The sequence below is a fragment of the Canis lupus genome, chromosome 16, assembly GCF_048164855.1.
Source record: "Canis lupus baileyi chromosome 16, mCanLup2.hap1, whole genome shotgun sequence".
NCBI lineage: Eukaryota > Metazoa > Chordata > Mammalia > Carnivora > Canidae > Canis > Canis lupus.
This window is the reverse complement of record NC_132853.1, coordinates 60,779,064-60,800,182: the sequence shown is the minus strand read 5'-3', so window position 1 is coordinate 60,800,182 and position 21,119 is coordinate 60,779,064. Positions and strand designations below refer to the sequence as shown.

The window sequence follows — 21,119 nt, the reverse complement described above, 5'->3', positions numbered from 1 at the left end:
CAGTCCGTGCCCTCCACATACTCCCCCCTCCCCGGGGGGCAGCAGGACACAGGACAGTAGGACAGTACTGAGGCATGATGACACCGCCATGCCTGGGGCTGGGAACCGGATTCCTTCACTCCGAGGGCCACAGAACCCCATGTACAAGGCCACACCCGGAGTCCCACAGGTCCCAGCTACAGGCCCACGACGCTGTGGGTTTGCCCTGCCACCAACGGCACGCTGGAGACGGCAGCATCCTGTGCCAGGAGGGACGGCGTGGGGGGCCGGGCCGTACCACTCGCAGACCATCACTCCCCTGGCGTCCACGCCCGTGTGCACAGCCGGGCTCCTGGCCCGCACCAGTGCCCAGAAAGGGAGATGGCCTGTCCCCACCCCAGGCAGAGCACGGCTGTGCCCTCAGGCAGCCTGGGCGCCGAGGCTTTCCCTTTCTGGGCAGCGGGCGTTTGCTGAACCAGGCGGGCGGCTTCTCCCAGAGGAGGGACCCGGGCCTCCCTGCTGTGCGACCTGCACACCCCATGTAGCCTTTGTGGCTTCAGTTTGTCCTCAAGTGAAATAGGAGCGGTGTCCTCTCCCTACCGGGCTCCCAGGTGTAGGGGCGTGTGCACACGCACACCACAGAGACCACACACAGCAGCGGTGGCGGTGCTAGGCGTGCACACACCCCCCCACCACCACCGTGCAGGGGCTCCTGTGCGCCCCGCGCCTCCCTGTGAGCACCTCACTGCGCTCCAAGGGCACATCCTCCCCGCGGGCTCCCTGCTCATCCTGGGCCCGCGGTGCTCCCGGAGCTGTGGAGGCACCGCTGGCTCGCGCCCACTGCGCCGGGGAGCAGCAGCCCGGGGTGTCAGGGGTCCCTGCTCTGCTGTTCCTGGTGTGTGCCCTCGGCAGTGACTTCCTGAAGCTGAAAACCTGAGCGGGGATGCCCCGTCACTTTCCAAGGAGGCACTTCAGCGCCTGTGACCCAGTCCCTGAGCCTGCGTCTGTGGCGCAGAGCCACATTCCGCACCCCAGCCCCCCAGCCCGGGTGGGCCCCCCTCCCCGGGGCCCCTGCAGGCCGCAGCCAGCAGAGCACAGAGCCCCCACTGGCCGGCGAGAACGGAGCCTGGGATCATTTAGGTCACCCAAGGTCGGGAGTGTTACACGCCATGGTCCTGTGACTCCTGACCCAGGGTGCAAGGCCTCTGAAAAACCCCTAAATTGGAAGAGAAAGACAAACCTGCGAGAAGGTTGTTCAGGACCTTAACTCAGCTGTTGGACCTTAGGGCGTTCTCTCCTGCCCTTTCCGGCCCGCCCTCCTAACACTCGGGTTAGAGCCCCCAGTGAGGGGAGGCCAAGGGAAGGACCAGCGTCCGGGCATGGAGTTGGCACCCGGAGCTACGGGGCCGCTGAGCACTGCGGGGCATGCAGGGGCACGTGTGGCCGGGCTTCACCGTGCCAGCCTCGTTTTGTGCTGTCCCCGAGCCTCGGCGGCCCGCCTCCGGCTCCACAGGCCCCTGAGTCCTGAAAGCAGAGCCGGAGGGGTTGCCATGGAGCGCAGCCAGGGGGGCCGCGCTGGCCTTCAAGACAATGAGGCGGTGGAGAGGAAGCAGGGCACGGCCGTCCTGGGGGCCGCCAGGGGCTCCCCTGGCCTCGCAAAGGGCCTGCGTGGGGGCCCCGAGGCGGCCTGGGTCCTGCGGGGCACGGCCACCGGGGCGGGAGGGCGCCGTGCCCGGCTCTCGGCTGAGCCCTAGACGGTGGGTGTTTCCTTCGGGTCCGGAAGCCCGGGCCTTTCTGGAAGTTCAGCCACCCGGTGCGCAGGGGAGCGTCGGCCGGTGTGCACGCCCGTGTGCACGCCGGTGGGTGCGGGCGGCCACGTGCGCGCGCCAGCGCCTCTGCCCAAGGGGGCGCCTTTGTTCGAGCGGCGCCGAGCGGTGTCCGCGCCCCGCCCCAGACGCGGGCTCCGGGGGCCGTGGGGCGCGCGCCGGGCCCGCGAGCGCGGGGAGGCCGGGCCGCGCCGCGCTGACCGGCAGTGACCCCGCCCGGGGCGCCCTCGGCAGGGGTCAACGACCGCCGCGCCGCCCGGCCCATCACCCTATCGCCTAGCAACGCCCACTCGCGCGCCGCCATTGGGCCGGAGCGCACGCCCCCGGGCCCCGATTGGCCGCGGCGGCCGGCGAGCCCCGCCCCCCCCGCGGCCCGGATCCGCGGGGCCCGAGCGCGGGCCGGTCGGCGGGTCCTCGGGGGTCCGCGCCCCGGCCCGCCCCCGCATGGTCCCCGAGTGGCGCCCAAGCACAGCCCCGTCCAGCTGCACCGCGCGGCGCGCACGCGGCCCTGCGGCCCGGGGGGGGGGCGGGGGCGGGGGCGGGGGCGGGAGGGGCGGCCCGGGGGGGCGGGGGCGGCCCGGGAGGGGGCGGGGGCGGGGGGCGGCCCCGGGCTCCGGCCCCGGCGCGTGCGCGTGCGTCCCCGGCGGTGCCGCGGCTCGGGCCCGCGGGGGCGGGGCACGGAAGCCGGGGGCGGGGGCGATGCGGCGCCCCCCGGGCCCCCCCGCGTGCCGGGCCCCCCAGCCCCGCGCGCCCCCGCGCGGGGTCCCGGAGGCTCGGGGGCGCGCGGCATCACCCCACCGGCGGCGGCGCGCCGGGTCCCGGGGCGCAGCCCCGACGCTCATTGGCCTGGGCGGCGCAGCCAAGCTGTCAGCCCATGTGGCGTGTCCGCGCGGGGACGGCCGCGGTTAAATAGAGTCGGCGCCGGCCTAGAGGGAGCCAGAGAGACGGCAGCGGCCCGGCCCCTCCGCACCGCGCTGCATCCTCGCTCCGCCGCCCGCCCCGCCGCCCGCGCCCACAGCAGGTACGAGCCGGGCCGGGGCCGGGGCCGGGGCCGGGGCCGGGGCCGGGGCCGGGGCCGGGGCCGGGGGCGCCGCCGGCCGCACCGCGCTCCCGGGGCGCTCCAACGACGGGGCCGGGGCGGCGCGGCGGGGCGCGGCGGGGCGCGGAGGGGCCGGGCGGGCGGGCGGGCGGGGGCGGCGGCGCGCGGCGAACAGCCATCTTGGTGGCGGCCCGGGCCACGCGGGCCCCTCGGCCTGGGCGGCCCGGCTCGGCCCGGCGCGCGCACGAGTGGGGAGGCCGCCGCCCGCCGCCGCCCCCGCGCCCCCCGAGGGCCTTGGTTCGGCGCCGCGGGTCGGGCTCGGGCTGGGGCGGGCGGGGTCGGGGTCCGGGTCGGGGTCGGGGTCGGGGTCGGGGTCGGGCCGCCCACGAGGGAGCCGCCGCGCCGCCCCGCGCCCCGCATCCGCCCCCCGGGCCCCCACGAGCAGCCGGGCCCTGGCGGAAGCGCGCGGCGCCCCTGCCCCTGCCCCTGCCCCTGCCCCTGCCCCTGCCCGGCGGACGGCGGACGGCGGCGCGGGGGCTTCCCCAGGCCGCACGCTGCGGGCGGGCAGGCGGCGGGGGCTCCGGCCTGCGGGGCCGTTTTCCCCAGAGCCCTGCAGGGACCTGGCGCTTGGGACCCCTGTGTCCCCCCAAGCCCTGGCGGTGGTCGGGCCCTGTCCCCGCGTGGAGACCGAGCTGGGAGGTGGGCGCAGGACCTCCACTCGAGCTTCGGCACCCTTCTCCCCTGCCTGCTTGGTTCTCTGGGTCGGCTCTTCGCAGACCAAAGCCGAGCGGCCCTATCCCGGGAAGGGTCCGGCCCTTCTAGGGTGGCCCTGCCTGCCGCCCTCTGTGGGGTCCCTTCTCGGAGCAGCCCAGCAGCAGGTTGCAGAGGCCACTAACTGTTGTGGGGGCAGACACGGGGCAGCAGGGCCCTGCTGTAGTCAGTCACCTAGGCCAGGGCCCCACGTGACACTGGCCAGTGCCAAAGACCAGAAGGCCCAGCCCACCCAAGGAGAAGCAAGCGCTGGGCAGAGCAGCACAGACCCCTGCGCCGTGCACCCGAGCTTCTGTCCAGGCCAGCATGGGATGCAGAAGCTGGCCACCTGGATCTTGGTGTCACTGCTCCCAAACCCATAGGTGGTGCTGTGGGGCCAGGAAGCCAGGGGACAGGGTGGGAGCGGCGGCCCCGCAGGAGGCTGCACGCCAGCCGGCCGGCCGGCAGCCAGGGCTGACCAGGGCTGACCAGGGCTGACCAGCGTCTGGCCCCCGCACTCCCCATCCTGCGCAGAGCAGCCATGGAGGAGGTGGTGATTGCTGGCATGTCCGGGAAGTTGCCCGAGTCGGACAACATGGAGGAGTTCTGGGCCAATCTCATCGGCTCTGTGGACATGGTGACAGACGACGACAGGAGGTGGAAGGCAGGTGAGCTGGTGGCCCTCGGCCTCTCCCCCCACACAGGGAGGCCCTGGCCCGTTCTGGCTGTGGAGGCAGCCTCCCAGCTGCCCAGGCACCGCCACTCTAGCCTGAGCCCGCCCCAACTGCAGAGCCACCAGGCACCGGTGCGACACCGGGGCCTGGGAGCCCAGGGGAGGCGGGGGGCCAGCACTGGGCACAGGTGAGCTGCTGGAGGAGCAGATCCAGGTGAGGCCAGGCAGCCCTCCGGCCCAGCCACTGGCAGGTGCGACGCCGGGCTCCACAGGGAGCTGGTTAGACGCCCTCCCGCCCAGTAGGCTCCCGTGCAGAGCGGCCTTACCTGATCTACGGGGTGTGAGTCAGCCGGTGGGGCCTGGCCCGGCCTCGGCAGCCAGGCAGCGTCAGCCCGGGGTCCGGGGCCAGGACAGAGGTGGGCGGTGGAGGAGGAGGTCCCCAGCGTGCTGTGTTCCAAGGCCGCCTCCCACGCGGCCACCCGGCGGGGGAAGGGGGGCTGCTGTCCCAGAGGCACCCTGGGCCCCGCAGCACTCGCCCACCGCCACAGGGACTTGGCCGTGGGTCACTCGGGGCCCCCGGCCTGGCCCTGCCTGTGTCTGCAGGGCTTTACGGCCTGCCCAGGAGGTCCGGCAAACTGAAGGACCTGTCCCGGTTCGACGCCTCCTTCTTCGGGGTCCACCCCAAGCAGGCCCACACGATGGACCCGCAGCTGCGCCTGCTGCTAGAGGTCGCGTACGAGGCCATCTTGGACGGAGGTGAGTCTTTGTGAAGCTGCTGGCCGGCGGGGGATCCCATCCCTGAGGGTCCCCCTGCCTGGAAGTCGGGAGAGCGCCAATTCTCACTGCTAAAAGCAGCTCACGTCCCGAGTCAGAGCCTGGAGCCACAGGAAGCGCAAGGCGCTGCGGCTCCCCGGGGCGCTGGTCCAGGCCCAGGAGCTTGGGGGGGCGTGGGCCTGCGAGCAGGTCGAGGTTTCACAACATACATGCAGGTGGCCCTGGTGTGCCCGGACGCCCAGGTTCCGCCCTCCCCAGTGGACAGCTGCTCTTGGGGCGAGGGTGGCGTGCCAGGCAGAGCAGGAGATGGGGTCCAGCCCCCGGGACTCGTGCTGTCCACTCTCCCCCGTCTGGGTTGTGTGTGGCCTTGGACAAGTGCCTCAAGACGGCTGTCCCTCGTCCCGGGGCACAGACCTGTCCCTACTGCCGCAGGGGCACGGAAGTCCTAGCTGGCAGGGAAAGGAGGCCGACCGTGTGGGTGTGGTGTTTCAGCAGGTGGGTGGCAGGAGCCTGGCTCTGAAGGGGCCCCTGGGGCCACCCGCTCCCACCTTGGCTAGCAGTCCTGACCCTGCAGCTCGCCCTCCAGCAGGGGCTCCACACGGCTAGCCCCCGCCCACACTGAAATGGACAGTGTTGCAGGCACACAGCACCCCGGGGTGAAGGGCGAGCAGAGGCCTTCCCACTGCCCAGTCCTCACCCGGAGACCTTGGATGCCACTCCCCGGGTCCTGGCCAGGGTCCCCCCCTCCTTTCCCAGCCTGGACACTCAGCCTTTGTCTCCCTCTGTTTCCTTATCTTGGCCTGTCCTAGGGTAGGCTGCCCTTGGTGCTTGGGTGCTCATTGGTCATTGGGGCTTGCCAGACCCTACTGGTGACACCAGGGGCCAGGGGAGTATTCTGGGGACAATGCTGCCTTCTGTCCTCACCTCGGCTTTCTCTGGTCTCTCAGCCTGGCGCCCTACCGTCCCCTGGGCCCCGGGTTCCTTGTGACCCAGTTATCTGTCCTCAGCCCTACCTGGGCTGGCTGCCCTGCTGGGGCCCCTCCAGAGTGAAGCGGGGAAGGGGTCGCCCAGACCCAGGCTGGAGAGGCCGCGAGGTCTTACCGTCGCTTCCTGCAGGCATCAACCCAGCGTCACTCCGAGGGACACGCACCGGTGTCTGGGTGGGCGTGAGTGGCTCTGAGGCCTCAGAGGCCCTCAGCCGAGACCCCGAGACCCTCTTGGGCTACAGCATGGTGGGCTGCCAGCGCGCCATGATGGCCAACCGCCTCTCCTTCTTCTTTGATTTTAAAGGTGGGTACCCCCCAGCCCCTCTGAGCCTCTGGTTCCCCCAGGAAGGCTGGTCAAGGCCAAGGGGTCAGCGTCCCGGACTCGCAGTGGAGGGCCCCCCACTAGAGCCGCCAGGGCCCCACATTGTACTCTTGCTCGCAGGGCCCAGCGTCGCTCTAGACACGGCCTGCTCCTCCAGCCTGATGGCTCTGCACAGCGCCTACCAGGCCATCCGCAGCGGGGAGTGCCCGTGTGCCATCGTGGGTGGCATTAACATCCTGCTCAAGCCCAACACTTCTGTACAGTTCATGAAGCTGGGTATGCTGAGTCCAGAGGGCATCTGCAAGTCCTTCGATGAGGCTGGTGAGTGGTGGGCCAGGGGGACCAGGGGGGCCACGGCACCTGCCCTGCCGCCCCAGAGCCCCTGGGCCTGATGTGCCGTCTGCTCCCAGGAGCCGGCTACTGCCGGGCGGAGGCCGTGGTGGCCATGCTGCTGACCAAGAAGTCCCTGGCCCGGCGAGTGTACGCTACCATCCTGAATGCCGGCACCAACACGGATGGCTTCAAGGAACAAGGTGGGTGCCCCCCTCCCCTGGCCGGGCCAGCCGGGGTCGTGGCTTGGGGGCTGAGGTCTGGCTCCTCCCGCAGGTGTGACCTTCCCGTCCGGGGAGGTACAAGAGCAGCTCATCCGCTCCCTGTACGAGCCGGCGGGGCTGGCCCCGGAGTCCCTCGAGTACATCGAAGCCCACGGCACAGGCACCAAGGTGAGAGCCCGCCCCCGCCCCCACGCCCCCCGCCCAAGAGGCACCCGGGTGGGCCTTGATCCTCCCCTCGCCCTCCATAGGTGGGCGACCCCCAGGAGCTGAACAGCATCGACCGAGCCCTTTGCAGCACCCGCCGGGAGCCCCTGCTGATCGGGTCCACAAAGTCCAACATGGGGCACCCAGAGCCCGCCTCGGGGCTCGCGGCTCTGGCCAAGGTCAGCAGGCTGCTGTGGAGCCATCCTTCCTGGCAGGCGGGGAGGGTTCCCACGGGCTGTGCTGAGGCATGCCGGCCTCTGGTGCCCTGCGGGGCCCACACTCGGCCAGAGTGGGTGGCAGTGGCCACAACAGCCCCAGCAGGTGGCCGGGCCCTGGGGAGACCGTGCACTGGCAGCTTCTGGCTTCCTGGGGCTGCTGTAACCTGCTTGCAGTTCCTGCGAGAACCAGGACCTGGAGTGGGCTGCGGGGAGGCGGGGCGGTGTGGGGTGTGGTTTGGCCACTGGGTCCTGGGGCTGTGGCAGGGTGAGGCCGGGGGACGGAGTGCGTGGTGGCAGGCAGCAGGGTAGGGAGCACAGGGCCGGCTGCCCCGCCAACTGCGAGCCCCCCGCAGGTGCTGCTGTCTCTGGAACACGGGCTCTGGGCTCCCAACCTGCACTTCCACAGCCCGAACCCTGAGATCCTGGCACTCCAGGATGGGCGGCTACAGGTGGTGGACCGGCCCCGGCCGGTCCGCGGAGGCAACGTGGGCATCAACTCCTTCGGCTTTGGCGGCTCCAATGTGCACGTCGTCCTCCAGCCCAACACGCGGCCACCCAGGCCGACCACCCCACACATCACTTTGCCCCGTCTGCTGCGGGCCAGCGGGCGGACCCCAGAGGCCGTGCGGTGCCTGCTGGAAAAGGGCCAGCAGCACAGCCGGGACGTGGCCTTCGTGACCATGCTCAATGACATCGCGGCCAGCTCCCCCTCCGCCATGCCCTTCCGGGGCTACACTGTGCTGGGCAGCGAGGACGGCAGCCACGAGGTGCAGGAGGTGCAGCAGCTGCCTGCCGGCCGGCGTCCCCTCTGGTTCATCTGCTCTGGTGCGAACCCTGCTCCCCAGGCCCTCCCCGGAGGGGGAGCAGTGGCTGCAGCTGGCCGGCCACCACCCTGACACCTCTCTCTGCAACAGGGATGGGTGCACAGTGGCGCTGCATGGGGTCGAGCCTCTTGCGCCTGAGCAGCTTCCACAATTCCATCCTGCGCTCCAGTGAGGCCCTGAAGCCCCTGGGCCTACAGCTGCCTGAGCTGCTGCTGAGCACAGACGAGACCACTTTTGACGACATCGTCCATGCCTTCGTGAGCCTCACCGCCATCCAGGTGCGCCCATGGGGTCTAGGGGCTGTTGTGACAGTGCTGGGGGCCAGCCTGGCATCCCCAGAACAGGTGTGACCCATCACGTCCCCATTCCTCGCAGATTGCCCTCATAGACCTGCTGACCTCCATGGGCCTGCGACCCGACGGCATCATCGGGCACTCCCTGGGGGAGGTGGCCTGCGGCTACGCAGATGGCTGCCTTTCTCAGGAGGAGGCCGTCCTCACTGCCTACTGGAGGGGCCAGTGCATCAAGGAGGCCAGCATCCCACCAGGGGCCATGGCAGCCGTGGGTAGGTATCCCCTCTGGGCCCCCCCTTTCCACACCTCCCACCAACCCAGGAGCCCTTGGGGTGGGGGTGTCATCTCTGGCGTTCCTCGTGTTCACCCTGGGCAGTGGCCGGGGGTCTCGGGGAGCTCCATCGGCCACCGTCCTCACTGCAGGGTGCCCGGTGGCCCCCCCGGCCCCTGCCCACTCAGCGGTCAGCATCAGTCCACACTGCTGCTCTTCCTACCAACTGGGCTAAAGCCATGTGGGGCATGAACAGCACCCCTCCCCGCACTAGAAGATGTAGGGTGTCGGGTGCACTGGCCCTGGCCCCCTTCCATTGGCACCTGCCCCCCAGGGGCTGCAGGAGAAGCAGTAGGCTAGGCCGGGGACAGGAGGGACACCTCCCAGAGCCACCACCCCAGGGACTGGTTGGGGTGGGCTGTCCTCACTGCAGCAGGACCCGGCTCCCCGCCTGTGGGACGACAGGGGAGACACCTTCCCCCGAGATCAAACACGGCAGGAGTGAAAGTGCCCCATAAAGGCCCCGCTCGGCGGCTGTCATTACCGCACCCCTGTCATTAAGGCCTGCCCTGGGCAGCGCCTTCCTCTTGGTGGGGCCCTGGCTCCCCGCTGCCCGCCCCCTGAGGCCATCCCTGCCCACAGGCCTAACCTGGGAGGAGTGTAAACGGCGCTGTCCCCCTGGCGTTGTGCCCGCCTGCCACAACTCCGAAGACACAGTGACCATCTCGGGACCTCAGGTAGGCCCCAGGAGGCCAGGCTTGTCCCCGAGTCCCTTCCCGACCCTCACGGAGAGCTTTGTGTGGGGACCCAGGCAGATGGTCCGGCTCCACTCGTCCACTCCTGGCACCCCTGTCCCTAGGCTGAGGTGGCCGCGTTTCTGGAGGAGCTGAGGCAGGAGGGCGTGTTTGCCAAGGAGGTGCGCACGGGCGGCATGGCCTTCCACTCCTACTTCATGGAGTCCATCGCCCCCACGCTGCTGAAGGCCCTCAAGAAGGTGGGCTGGCCGCCCCACGGGGGACTTCCTGGAGGCGCGGGTGGGGGTTGAGTGCCCACACAGCTGACCATGCCGTGTGTGCAGGTGATCCGGGAGCCAAAGCCCCGCTCCGCACGCTGGCTCAGCACATCCATCCCCGAGGCCCAGTGGCAGGGCAGCCTGGCCCGCATGTGCTCGGCGGAGTACAGTGTCAACAACCTGGTGAGCCCCGTGCTGTTCCAGGAGGCGCTGTGCCACGTGCCTGAGCACGCCGTGGTGGTGGAGATCGCACCTCACGCCCTGCTGCAGGTGCGTCCCCGCGGGGCCCGGGGGCGGGAAGGGGCGGCGGGGGCCGGGGGGCTGAGGGAATGGGCCTCGGGAGGGTGGGAACCTGTGAGGAAGGCCAAGCCGTCTGCCCCCGCAGGCCGTCCTGAAGAGAGGCCTCAAGCCCAGCTGCGCCATCATCCCCCTGATGAAGAAGGAGCAGAAGGACAACCTGGAGTTCTTCCTCAGGAACACGGGCAAGCTGCATCTGCTGGGGTGGGTCAGCTGCCGCTGCCGGGGGCGGGGGCCTACGCCCGGCTTCTCCCGACGGTGAAGCCTGTTATCGGGGCCGCTCCGTGGATGTGGGGTCATCCCCAGGAAGTGGGCTGGGGGTGCTGGGCCGCCCGAGCCCCGTGCTACGGCCCCCACCCCAATGGCGATCTGCGGGGTCCCATGGGAGGTGGTGGGCTGTGGGAATGACAGGATGGTCCCAGGCGAGGCCACCGGGGCCCGGTGTGTGCCTCACACCTCCCTGCCACCCCCCAGCATGGACGCCAACCCCAACGGCCTGTTCCCACCCATGGACTTCCCGGTTCCCCGGGGGACCCCTCTCATCTCCCCCCACATCAAGTGGGACCACAGTCAGATCTGGGACGTGCCTGCCGCCGAGGACTTCCCCAACGGCTCCACCGGCTCGTCCGCTGCCACCATCTGCAAGATTGGTGAGTGGGGCCAAGGGCAGTAGAGGGATCGGGCGAGGGTGCCGGTGGGCTTGGCTTCTCCCTCCTGGCCGCCGGCACTAAGGTCCAGCCCACACAGACACCAGCCCCGAGTCCCCTGACCACTACCTGGTGGACCACTGCATCGATGGCCGTGTCCTCTTCCCTGCCACCGGCTACCTGTGCCTGGCCTGGAAGATGCTGGCACGTGCCTTGAACCAAAACATGGAGGAGATGCCCGTGGTGTTTGAGGACGTGACGCTGCACCAGGCCACCATCTTGCCCAAGACCGGTGAGATGGGGTGGGCCACTGGGGTCAGGGTGGGGAGCCGACTGCTGAGCCCTGATGCTCATCTACTACCTTGCTGTCCACAGGGACCATGGCCCTAGAAGTGCGGCTTCTAGAGGCTTCCCAGAGCTTTGAGGTGTCTGAGAATGGCAACCTGATAGTGAGCGGTGAGCAGAGGGCGTCTGGCTGGGCTGCAGGGTCTGGTAGGGGCTGGCCTCTGAGTGGACCTCAGCCGCCAGCTCCTCTCTGCCCACCCTCAGACCCTTCTGCCCCCGACCCATAGGAAAGGTGTACCAGTGGGAGGACCCTGACCCCAAGCTGTTCGACCTCCATGGTGGCGCAGACCCCGTGGACCCCACGGACCCCACGGACCCCATGGCCGCGTTCCGCCTCACCCAGGGGGACGTGTACAAGGAGCTGCGGCTGCGTGGCTATGACTACGGCCCCCACTTTCAGGGCATCCTGGAGACCAACCTTGAAGGTAGGGCACCAAATGTCCGTTGATGCTCTGGGAACGAGCCTCGGGACCGCCTCCCCTCAGGCAGGGCCTGACCTGCTGCCCAGAATCCAGGTGCCATGTGACTCCGGCGTCACCCAAGCTGTGAGGGGCCGCTGGGGGCACCCAGGCCAGGGCATGGAGGAGAGGGTGCCGTGAGCAAGAGAGACCCAGGCCAGCCAAGCTGACAGCCCCTCTGCCACAGGCAAAGCCGGCCAGCTGCTGTGGAAGGACAACTGGGTGGTCTTCCTGGACGCCATGCTGCAGACGTCCATCCTGGGCAATCCACAGCGCACCCTGTGCCTGCCCACCCGCATCACCTCCATCCACATCGACCCCGCCCTTCACCAGCAGAAAGTGTACTCGCTGAAGGGCGATGCCCGAGGTAGGCCCACGCCCAGTCCCCGCAGGCCTGTGTCGCTGCGCCGGGTGCTGCCCATGCTCACCCACCTCTTTCCTCAGTGGTCGACGTGAAGGTGAGCAGCTGCCTGAACAGCACGGTAGCCGGCGGTGCCCTCATCTTGGGCCTGCACGCTTCTGTGGCCCCAAGACGGCAGCAGGAGCAGCATGCACCCATCCTAGAGAAGTTCTCCTTCACCCCCTACATGGAGGGAGGCGTCCTGGCTGGAAACGCAGCCCTGCAGGAGGAGCTGCAGCTGTGTAGGGGTGAGGCCAGCTCCCCACCTGCGCTCTGGCCCCTGACGCCTCTGGCAATGGGGGTGTTTCTCAGCTTCTCACCACACCCCCCGCGCTTTGCAGCGTCCTGCTGCTTCTGCGAGAGGCTCCCCATCTTGGGCAGGGGCTCTAGGCACAATGTTGGATTTGGTCCTTCCTCGCTACGTCCCCAGCCAGCCATCTGCGTGTGGTGCCACAGGGGCCTGGCCCTGCAGACTATCCCCTGCAAGGGCTCGTCCCGTCCCCATGCAGATGGGTGGATAGAACAGACTGGGGTGCCACGGGGGATGTCCAGCACTGAGCCCACACTACGTAGTTAGCCCTCCTCTGTGCCCCTGACACCCTGGAAGGGTAGTTCTTAGTCTTAGGGGACCAGGCTGCCCACCCCGTCTCTCCCATGCATTTGCTTATGCGGGGACAGGGCCAGGATGTGGGCCCTGGGAGGACAGTCACATGGGTCCTGGTTCTGGATGGATCCCTGCTCCAGGCAGACGTGCTGGGGGGAGTGCTGGCCCAGCTGAGACCCTCCCTAGCGCCCCTTTCTGCCCCCTCACCCCCCCAGGGCTGGCACAAGCACTGCAGACCAAGGTGGCCCAGCAGGGCCTGAAGATGGTGGTACCCGGGCTGGATGGGGCCCAGGTCCCCCGCGAGTTCCCACAGGGAGGCCTGCCTCAGTTGCTGGCCGCTGCCTGCCAGCTGCAGCTCAATGGCAACCTGCAGCTGGAGCTGGCCCAGCTCCTGGCCCAGCAGAGGTCCCTGCTGCACGATGATCCCCTGCTCTGCGGCCTTCTGGACTCCTCGGCGTTGAAGGCGTGCACGGACACCGCCCTGGAGAATATGACCAGTCTCAGGATGCACATAGTGGAGGTGGGTGTGCGGACCGCCTGGCGTGAGGTCACGGGGTTAGAAGCTGTGCCCAGGCTGCCCTCACGTCCCTTCCCGGGCTGCCCTGACCTCGGGCAGGGAGGGCGCTGGCCAGTGGGTGGGCCTTTCTGGCCGGTGTTCCCAGCTGGGATCAGGAGGCCTGTGCAGTGGGCGGCTGATCCAGGAGGCTGTCCTCCCTCCAGGTGCTGGCTGGTGATGGTCGCCTGTACACCCGCATCCCCACGCTGCTCAGCACCCAGCCCTTGCTGCAGCTGGACTACACAGCCACCGACCGCCACCCTCAGGCCCTGGAGGCCGCCCAGACCAAACTGCAGGAGCTCGGGATGGCCCAGGGCCAGTGGGACCCCACCCAGCCCGCCCCCAGCAACCTGGGCACGGCCGACCTGCTGGTGTGCAACTGTGCGGTGGCCACCCTCCCCGACCCAGCCTCGGCCCTCAGCCACATGGTGGCCGCTGTCAGGGAGGGCGGCTTCTTGCTGCTGCACGCCCTGCTCAGGGGACACCCCCTGGGAGAGACCGTCGCCTTCCTCACGGGCCCTGAGCAGCAGCAGCAGCAGCAGCAGCTGGGGGGCAGCCAGAGCCTCCTGAGCCAGGTGTGGGAGCGGGGCCGTGAGGGTGGGCCGGGGACGGGGCCTGGGCGGGGCGGGGCCAGCACTGAGACACCCCACACATGCAGGACGAGTGGGAACGAGTGTTTGCGGGCGCGTCGCTGCACCTGGTGGCCCTGAAGAGGTCCTTCTACGGTTCCGCGCTCTTCCTGTGCCGCCGGCCAGGCCCCCAGGACAGCCCCGTCTTCCTGCCTGTGGAGGACACCAGCTTCCGATGGGTGGACTCACTGAAGGTCAGGCCTGGCTGGGCCCCCAGCACCGTGACCGTGACCGTGACCATGGGCCCGGGGAACCGTCCCAGAGGCCAACCCTTCTCTCCTCCTGCAGAACGTTCTGGCTGACAGCTCCTCCCGACCCGTGTGGCTGACAGCCACTAACTGCATCACGTCGGGCGTCGTGGGCATGGTGAACTGTCTCCGCAAAGAGCCCAGTGGGCACCGGGTTCGGTGAGGGGCCCAGAGAGCTGCCTGCTCCCCTACCTCGCCCTTTCTCCCTCCCCCCTCCCCTCTCTCTCCTCCCCTCTCTCCCCCCCTCTCTCCTCCCTCCCCTCTCTCTCCTCCCCTCTCTCTGCCCCTCCCCTCCCTCTGCACCTCTCCTCTCTCCCCCTTTCCTCATCTGTTTTCCTACCTACAGATGCATCCTGGTGTCCAACCTGAGCAGCACATCCCCCATCCCCAAGATGGACCCCAGCTCCTCAGAGTTGCAGAAGGTGTTACAGGGGGACCTCGTGATGAACATCTACCGGGATGGGTCCTGGGGAGCCTTCCGCCATTTCCCACTGGAGCACGGTGAGCGCTCCAGGATGCCTCCATGATGCCACCGGCTCCTTGCCGTGTATCTGGGGGGCTGAGCACGACAGTGGGGCTGAAGGGCCCTGGCCGGGAAGCCCCTGTGGCAGCCCCACTTCCTGTCGCCCTCAGGCCTACCAGAGGAGCAGACTGAGCACGCCTTCGTGAATGTCCTCACCCGGGGGGACCTCTCCTCCATCCGCTGGGTCTGCTCTCCTCTGCGTCATGCCCAGCTCACTGAGCCTGGGGTCCAGCTCTGCACCGTCTACTACGCCTCCCTTAACTTCCGAGACATCATGTTGGCCACGGGCAAGCTCTCCCCTGATGCCATCCCAGGTACGGCTGCATCCCATGGGCACGGCCAGAGGCTGGGAAGAAGAGGTGCCTTGATCTGCCACCCTCAGGACCCTGGAGGCTCCTCGGGCCTGAGCATGCATGCTGGGCCCCCCCTCCAAACCACGGGAGATACAGGGCTCACCACAACCACCTGCCTGCAGGAAAGTGGGCCGCGCGGGACTGCATGCTGGGCATGGAGTTCTCCGGCCGAGACGCCAGTGGCAAGCGTGTGATGGGACTGGTGCCCGCTGAAGGCCTGGCCACCTCCGTTCTGCTGTCTCCGGACTTCCTGTGGGACGTGCCATCCAGCTGGTGAGTTGGCGGGACCGTGACCCGGTACCCCACACGGCCACAGCCGAGGCGCAGGCCCAACCTGAGTCCTTGCACTGTGCCCGCAGGACCCTAGAGGAGGCAGCGACCGTGCCCGTGGTGTACACCACCGCCTACTACTCGCTGGTGGTGCGGGGGCGCGTGCAGCGTGGGGAGACGGTGCTCATCCACTCGGGCTCGGGCGGCGTGGGCCAGGCCGCCATCGCCATCGCCCTGAGCCTGGGCTGCCGCGTCTTCACCACCGTGGGTAAGCCCATTGGCCCTCCCCGGAGCCCGGGGCCGTCACCCCAGCCCCACGGCCCGGCTCCCCAGCACGTGCCTCTCCCTGCCAGGCTCGGCCGAGAAGAAGGCATACCTCCAGGCCAGGTTCCCCCAGCTCAGTGACACCAGCTTTGCCAACTCCCGGGACACGTCCTTTGAACAGCACGTGCTGCGGCACACGGCCGGGAAGGGTGAGTGGCCTCCCCGGCACAGCGGTCGCTCTCCACCTGTCCTCCCACCCTCCTCCTCTCCGCTTCCTCACCAGCCCGGGCGGGTTCGAGGGCTGGCCGTGTAGACCCAGGCCAGGGGCGTGACGCCAAGGACCTCTCCTTCCCCACCCGCCAAGGTGTCGACCTGGTTCTGAACTCTCTGGCCGAAGAGAAGCTGCAGGCCAGTGTGCGGTGCCTGGCCCAGCACGGCCGCTTCCTGGAAATCGGCAAATTCGACCTTTCCAACAACCACTTACTGGGTGAGGCGGGCAGCAAGGCTCGTGGGCAGGCGGGGGCTGCGGGCTCAGCCGGGGGCTGCGAGTGCTGAGCCGGCCCCCCGCCCACCCAGGCATGGCCGTCTTCCTGAAGAACGTGACCTTCCACGGGATTCTGCTGGACGCGCTCTTTGACGAAGCAGGCCACGGCTGGCGGGAGGTGGCCGCGCTGCTGCAGGCGGGCATCCGGGATGGTGTAGTGCGGCCCCTCAAGCGCACCGTGTTCCCCAAGAACCAGGTGGAGGACGCCTTCCGCTTCATGGCCCAAGGGAAGCACATCGGCAAAGTGGTCGTGCAGGTGAGGGCAGGGCCCCCGGGGTGCCCCGCTCCAGCCCCGGAGGGCCGTGCCTAAGCGGGGTGCTGCTTGGGCTCCAGGTGCTCGAAGAGGAGCAGGAGGCGGCGCTACAGGTGACCAGGCCCACCATGATGACAGCCGTGTCCAAGACCTTCTGCCCGGCCCATAAGAGCTACGTCATCACCGGGGGCCTGGGCGGTTTCGGCCTGCAGCTGGCCCAGTGGCTCGTGTTGCGAGGAGCCCAGAAACTCGTGCTGACCTCCCGCTCTGGAATCCGCACAGGTGGGCAGGCCTGAGGGGCGGGGCGGGGACGCCGATGGGTCAGCCCTCGTGTGCCCTCGGGGAGAACCCCAGTGGGCCCGACGCTGCTGCCCTGCGTCCCACAGGCTACCAGGCCAAGCTCATCCGTGAGTGGAGGCGCCAGGGCGTGCAGGTCCTTGTGTCCACCAGCAACATCGGCTCGCTAGATGGAGCCCAGAGCCTCATCGCTGAGGCCGCACAGCTGGGGCCTGTGGGAGGAGTCTTCAACCTGGCCGTGGTGAGTGCGACTCTGCAGGGTCCAGGAAAGGCCCTCCCAGGCTGAGCACCCCCGGGATGTGAGGTCAGGGCAGGCACTGAGCACCCTTCACCCCCAGGTCCTGAGAGATGCCATGCTGGAGAACCAAACTCCTGAGTTCTTCCAGGACGTCAACAAGCCCAAGTACAGTGGGACCGTGAACTTGGACAGGTGAGGCGCAGGACCCCCAGCCCCCAACCCAGCCTGGCTCTGCCCTGGCACACACTAGGAGCAATGCCTCCCCCTACTGCTGTGCACCCCAACACAGAGTTTCCTCTGCCGCACAGGGACCCGGCCCTGGGCCTCTGCTGGGGCCTGAGCTGGGGGCTCCCTGGCGTGTTGGTGGGGGCGGGGCAGGGCAGGGCCAGCCAGCGGGGTGTGACTCCCAACACCCACAGGGTGACACGGGCGGCATGCCCCGAGCTGGACTACTTTGTGGCCTTCTCGTCTGTGAGCTGCGGGCGCGGCAACGCTGGCCAGACCAACTACGGCTTCGCCAACTCCACCATGGAGCGCGTGTGTGAGAAGCGCCGGCATGATGGCCTCCCAGGTGGGCCAGGTCCCCCCCTCGCCCAGCGGCCCCTGCCTGCTGCCGCCCCCGCGTGTGCCCCCACTCACCCCCGCCCCCGGCCCTGCGCTCCCATAGGCCTCGCCGTGCAGTGGGGCGCCATCGGTGACGTGGGCATCATCCTGGAGATGATGGGTTCCAACGACACGATCGTCGGTGGGACGCTGCCTCAGCGGATGACCTCCTGCTTGGAGGTGCTGGACCTCTTCCTGAACCAGCCTCACCCCGTCCTGAGCAGCTTCGTGCTGGCTGAGAAGAAGGCCGCCGCCCAGGGTGATGGCAGCACCCAGCACGACCTCATGAAGGCTGTGGCCCACATCCTGGGTGAGGGAGCACGCTGTCCCCGCGCCGGCAGGCACTCAGCCCCCGGGGGGCCATTGCCCTGGCTCAGAAGGAGGCCGTGCTTTTTGGCTCCGGGAGGGGACAGGCCAGTGGCCCGGGCACAGCTGGGTGGGGGCCGTGTGCTGTGGGCTGGAAAGGTGAGCGGCCCTCCCTCATGGGGACTAGCCACCGAGCTGCCCGCGCTCACCCGGGGTCTCTCCCCCTCCCAAGTTGTCAACTGAGTACCTGTCTGCAGGCATCCGGGACCTGGCCACCGTCAACCTGGACAGCACACTGGCGGACCTGGGCCTGGACTCGCTCATGGGCGTGGAGGTGCGCCAGATGCTGGAGCGCGAGCACGACCTGGTGCTGTCCATGCGGGACATCCGCCAGCTCACGCTCCGGAAGCTGCAGGAGCTTTCGTCGAAGGCTGGCATGGCTGACGGTGCGTGGCTGCGAGGGAGCACTTGGAGAACGGAATTTACGGGGTCTGGGGGGGCCCCGATGGACCCGGCTGCTCTCTGGGGCTACTCCTGGCAGTGGCCAGCTGGCGGCCTGAATGCCCCTCCCGTCCCCCCCGGCCACCAGCAGCGCGAGGCAGGTGGGGGTGAGTGTGCCCGTGCTGGGGTCTGCGGGGGGCCGCCTGTGTGACCCCCGGCTTCTGCTCCTCCTTGCAGAGCGGGGGGTGCCCACACCCAAGCAGGACAGCCCCACCTATCAGCAGGCGCAGCTGAACCTCAGCACCCTGCTGGTGAACCCGGAGGGCCCCACCCTGACGCGACTGAACTCCGTGCAGAGCTCAGAGCGGCCTCTGTTCCTGGTGCACCCCATCGAAGGCTCCATCACCGTGTTCCACAGCCTGGCCGCCAAGCTCAGCATCCCCACCTATGGCTTGCAATGCACCCGAGGTGTGACCCGTCCCGCAAGGCTGTCCTCATGCCCCTAGTAAAGCAGGGTGGGGGCCTGTGCCTCCGGGGCCGCCTCCTGCCTGCCACTGAGCCTCCTTCTGCCCCACAGCTGCACCCCTGGACAGCATCCAGAGTCTGGCTGCCTACTACATCGAGTGCATCCGGCAGGTGCAGCCCGAGGGGCCCTACCGCATTGCCGGCTACTCCTACGGGGCCTGTGTGGCCTTCGAGATGTGCTCGCAACTGCAGGCGGCACAGCAGAGTCCAGCCCCCACACACAACAGCCTCTTCCTGTTTGATGGCTCACACAGCTATGTGCTGGCCTACACGCAGGTGAGGGTGCGGGTGGCCTGGATGCGCCCCCATCCCCACCCCCAGGGCCCCAGCGCCGCTGCAGCAGCCCCTCCTCCCTCCACAGAGCTACCGAGCCAAGATGACCCCCGGCTGCGAGGCGGAGGCCGAGGCGGAGGCCATGTGCTTCTTTGTGCAGCAGTTCACCGACATGGAGCACGACAAGGTGGGTCCTGGGAGCGGGTGGGGGCAGGGGCCATCCTGCAGCGTGGGGGGGGCGCTCCCCAGAGCCCACGGGCAGGGCCGCTCAGAGCCGCTCACACCTGGTCCCGCAGGTGCTGGAGGCACTGCTGCCCCTTGGGAGCCTGGAGGAGCGCGTGGTGGCCTCCGTGGACCTGATCCAGCACAGCCACGCGGGCCTGGACCCCCGCGAGCTGAGCTTCGCCGCGCGCTCCTTCTACCACAAGCTGCGCGCCGCCGAGCAGTACACGCCGCAGGCCACCTACCACGGCAATGTGACGCTGCTGCGCGCCAAGACAGGCAGCATGTACGGCGAGGGCCTGGGCGCCGACTACAACCTGTCCCAGGTGTGCGATGGCAAGGTGTCCGTGCACGTGATCGAGGGTGACCACCGCACGCTGCTGGAGGGCAGCGGCCTAGAGTCCATCCTCAGCATCATCCACAGCTCCCTGGCCGAGCCGCGCGTCAGCGTGCGGGAGGGCTAGCCACGCCGCAGCCCAGGGGTGCCCGGGGGTCCTGCCGGTGGGACCTCTGCCCGCGCCCTGCGTGCCACCGCCGCCGCCTCGGAGACCTGCTCTGGTCTGTGAAGAGTCGGCCGGGCGGAGCCTGGTGTGCCGCGTGGGTCCGTTCCTCGGTTCTCCATTCAGTTCTATTTATTGCGTCGCTGGGGAGACGCCGGGGCCTCGTCCACCCGGTAAAGGCCGGCGGCGCAGGAGGCCCGGCCCAGGGACCCCATGATGCAGGGCCCTGTGGAAAGGAGCAGCCCCGGGCGCCGGGCACCCATTCTGTGTTTGTCTGTATTCGTTTTTCAAGAAATATGATTCAAATTGCTGCTTGAATTCCGCGATTTACTGTAACCGTCCATGTCAGGAGCCCTATCCAGAGACCCTGTTCCATTTCTACACCAACCTGGTGAGGGCCGTGCCCCTGCAGAGCCCCCCACAATTAAACCCCATCTGAGCTCTGGCCTGCGGTTCCCCCTTTCTTCCCTCCCAACAGCTGCTGTGGGGGCCCAGAGTGGATGCCCATTTGCTCCCCACAGCCCCGGGGGGCAGGGACTCCCTGGGGGGCTTGGGGGCAGGGGGTTTGACCAGAGAAAGGAACCAGGAGGGCAGGCAGAGAGTCCACCCCTGGGCCCTTGGAGAGGTCAGCAGGGCAAGTCTTGGGTCCCCTGCGCTACTTGCGGGAGGTCCTAGTCTCCAGGGCTCCGCCTTGTGGGAGGAGGCCCCACCTTATGGAGAGTGACCTTTCCTGAAGTCAGGCGGCCAGGGGCAGGACCCTCATCAACAAAATAGCTTCACAGCAGCACCTAGACGGCTGTTGGCATAACTGGCCAAGTTGACCGGGAGACTGACCATCGCAGTGGTTTAGGCAAAGGTGCAGAGGCTGGACCAGAGGAGGTCAGAGGGCAGGGCGGTCCCCTGTGCATGTGCGCCCCAAGAGCCAAGGGTGGGCACCGATGGATCCGGGGTGCGTCAGGGGCCAGGCCCACCTCGAGGCTTCTGAAAGGGTGTGTTGAACCCAGAAACAGCCCAGTGGTCCTTCCATGTTCCTCAGAAAGTCGAGCATAGAATTCCCCTGAGCCAACAAGTCCCCTCCGAGATGCACACACTGAAGAGCCCTAAACTGGGGCTCGCACGTCCATGTGCAGCGGTCGTAGCAGCACTGCTCACAGTGGCCGAGGGCAGGCGGGTCCTCCAACGCGAACGGATGTCCACGCGTGGGCTGCTCGTGCCTGGAGGATCCCCCAGCCGTGCTGCCACGTAGACAAGCGTGTCAACAGCGACGGGCTCAGCAGAGTACATGCAGGATGAAGGGTCACCGCGTAGTGATAAGAGCCAACTAGCGGAAAGGACGTAGCCGTCCTGAATGGTTCGGCCCCAGAACAGTCCCCGGAAGCAAAGGTTATAGGTCCGAAGAGAGAAAGACAAACCTAAAATTCAAGATTTTAAAAGTCCGCTCTCCTGAAGTGGCGGAGCAGAGACGGGAACTCGGCAGGCGTGCGGGGCGGACGCGCCCTCAGCCAGTTTGCCCCGATTGACAGCACGCCGCCCAGCAGCAGCGTAGCACGTTCTTTTCAAATCTACACGGGACATTCACCCAGGTGGCTCACGGTCTG

At 68.5% G+C, this 21,119-nt stretch overlaps 1 protein-coding gene across 2 annotated transcripts; it reads left to right on the top strand.

Annotated features, from left to right (window-relative positions):
• The first annotated feature begins 2,652 nt into the window (after positions 1 to 2,652).
• Positions 2,653 to 19,839, top strand: FASN (fatty acid synthase). 2 transcript variants are annotated; one of them, XM_072782054.1, is made up of 42 exons: positions 2,653 to 2,826; positions 4,129 to 4,262; positions 4,871 to 5,023; positions 6,158 to 6,331; positions 6,470 to 6,670; positions 6,760 to 6,882; positions 6,956 to 7,071; positions 7,152 to 7,286; positions 7,679 to 8,150; positions 8,240 to 8,427; positions 8,525 to 8,714; positions 9,356 to 9,450; positions 9,573 to 9,707; positions 9,792 to 9,995; positions 10,111 to 10,226; positions 10,497 to 10,672; positions 10,770 to 10,961; positions 11,045 to 11,125; positions 11,242 to 11,439; positions 11,660 to 11,839; positions 11,917 to 12,120; positions 12,692 to 12,996; positions 13,197 to 13,607; positions 13,691 to 13,855; positions 13,950 to 14,068; positions 14,256 to 14,410; positions 14,543 to 14,746; positions 14,908 to 15,058; positions 15,145 to 15,323; positions 15,409 to 15,528; positions 15,684 to 15,806; positions 15,896 to 16,119; positions 16,197 to 16,398; positions 16,503 to 16,654; positions 16,752 to 16,843; positions 17,071 to 17,222; positions 17,319 to 17,564; positions 17,818 to 18,006; positions 18,239 to 18,469; positions 18,579 to 18,802; positions 18,888 to 18,986; positions 19,096 to 19,839. In XM_072782054.1, exons 2-42 carry the CDS (start codon positions 4,136 to 4,138, stop codon positions 19,483 to 19,485), a joined length of 7,593 nt encoding a protein of 2,530 aa, XP_072638155.1. In that variant the 5' UTR covers positions 2,653 to 2,826; positions 4,129 to 4,135; the 3' UTR covers positions 19,486 to 19,839. The 2 variants fall into 2 exon arrangements, with proteins under 2 accessions (XP_072638155.1, XP_072638154.1); XM_072782053.1 differs by having other exon boundaries at positions 2,686 to 2,826; positions 4,134 to 4,262.
• Positions 19,840 to 21,119: the final 1,280 nt, after the last annotated feature.

What these genes read in the sequence shown, in the direction of transcription:
- FASN (XM_072782054.1), top strand. Translation starts at nt 4,136, where the DNA reads ATGGAGGAGGTGGTGATTGCTGGCATGTCCGGGAAGTTGCCCGAGTCG. An exon ending in GCTGAAGGGCGATGCCCGAG is followed by an intron (nt 11,840 to 11,916) that starts GTAGGCCCACGC and finishes CTCTTTCCTCAG; the next exon opens with TGGTCGACGTGAAGGTGAGC. An exon ending in GGGACCGTGAACTTGGACAG is followed by an intron (nt 16,844 to 17,070) that starts GTGAGGCGCAGG and finishes CAACACCCACAG; the next exon opens with GGTGACACGGGCGGCATGCC.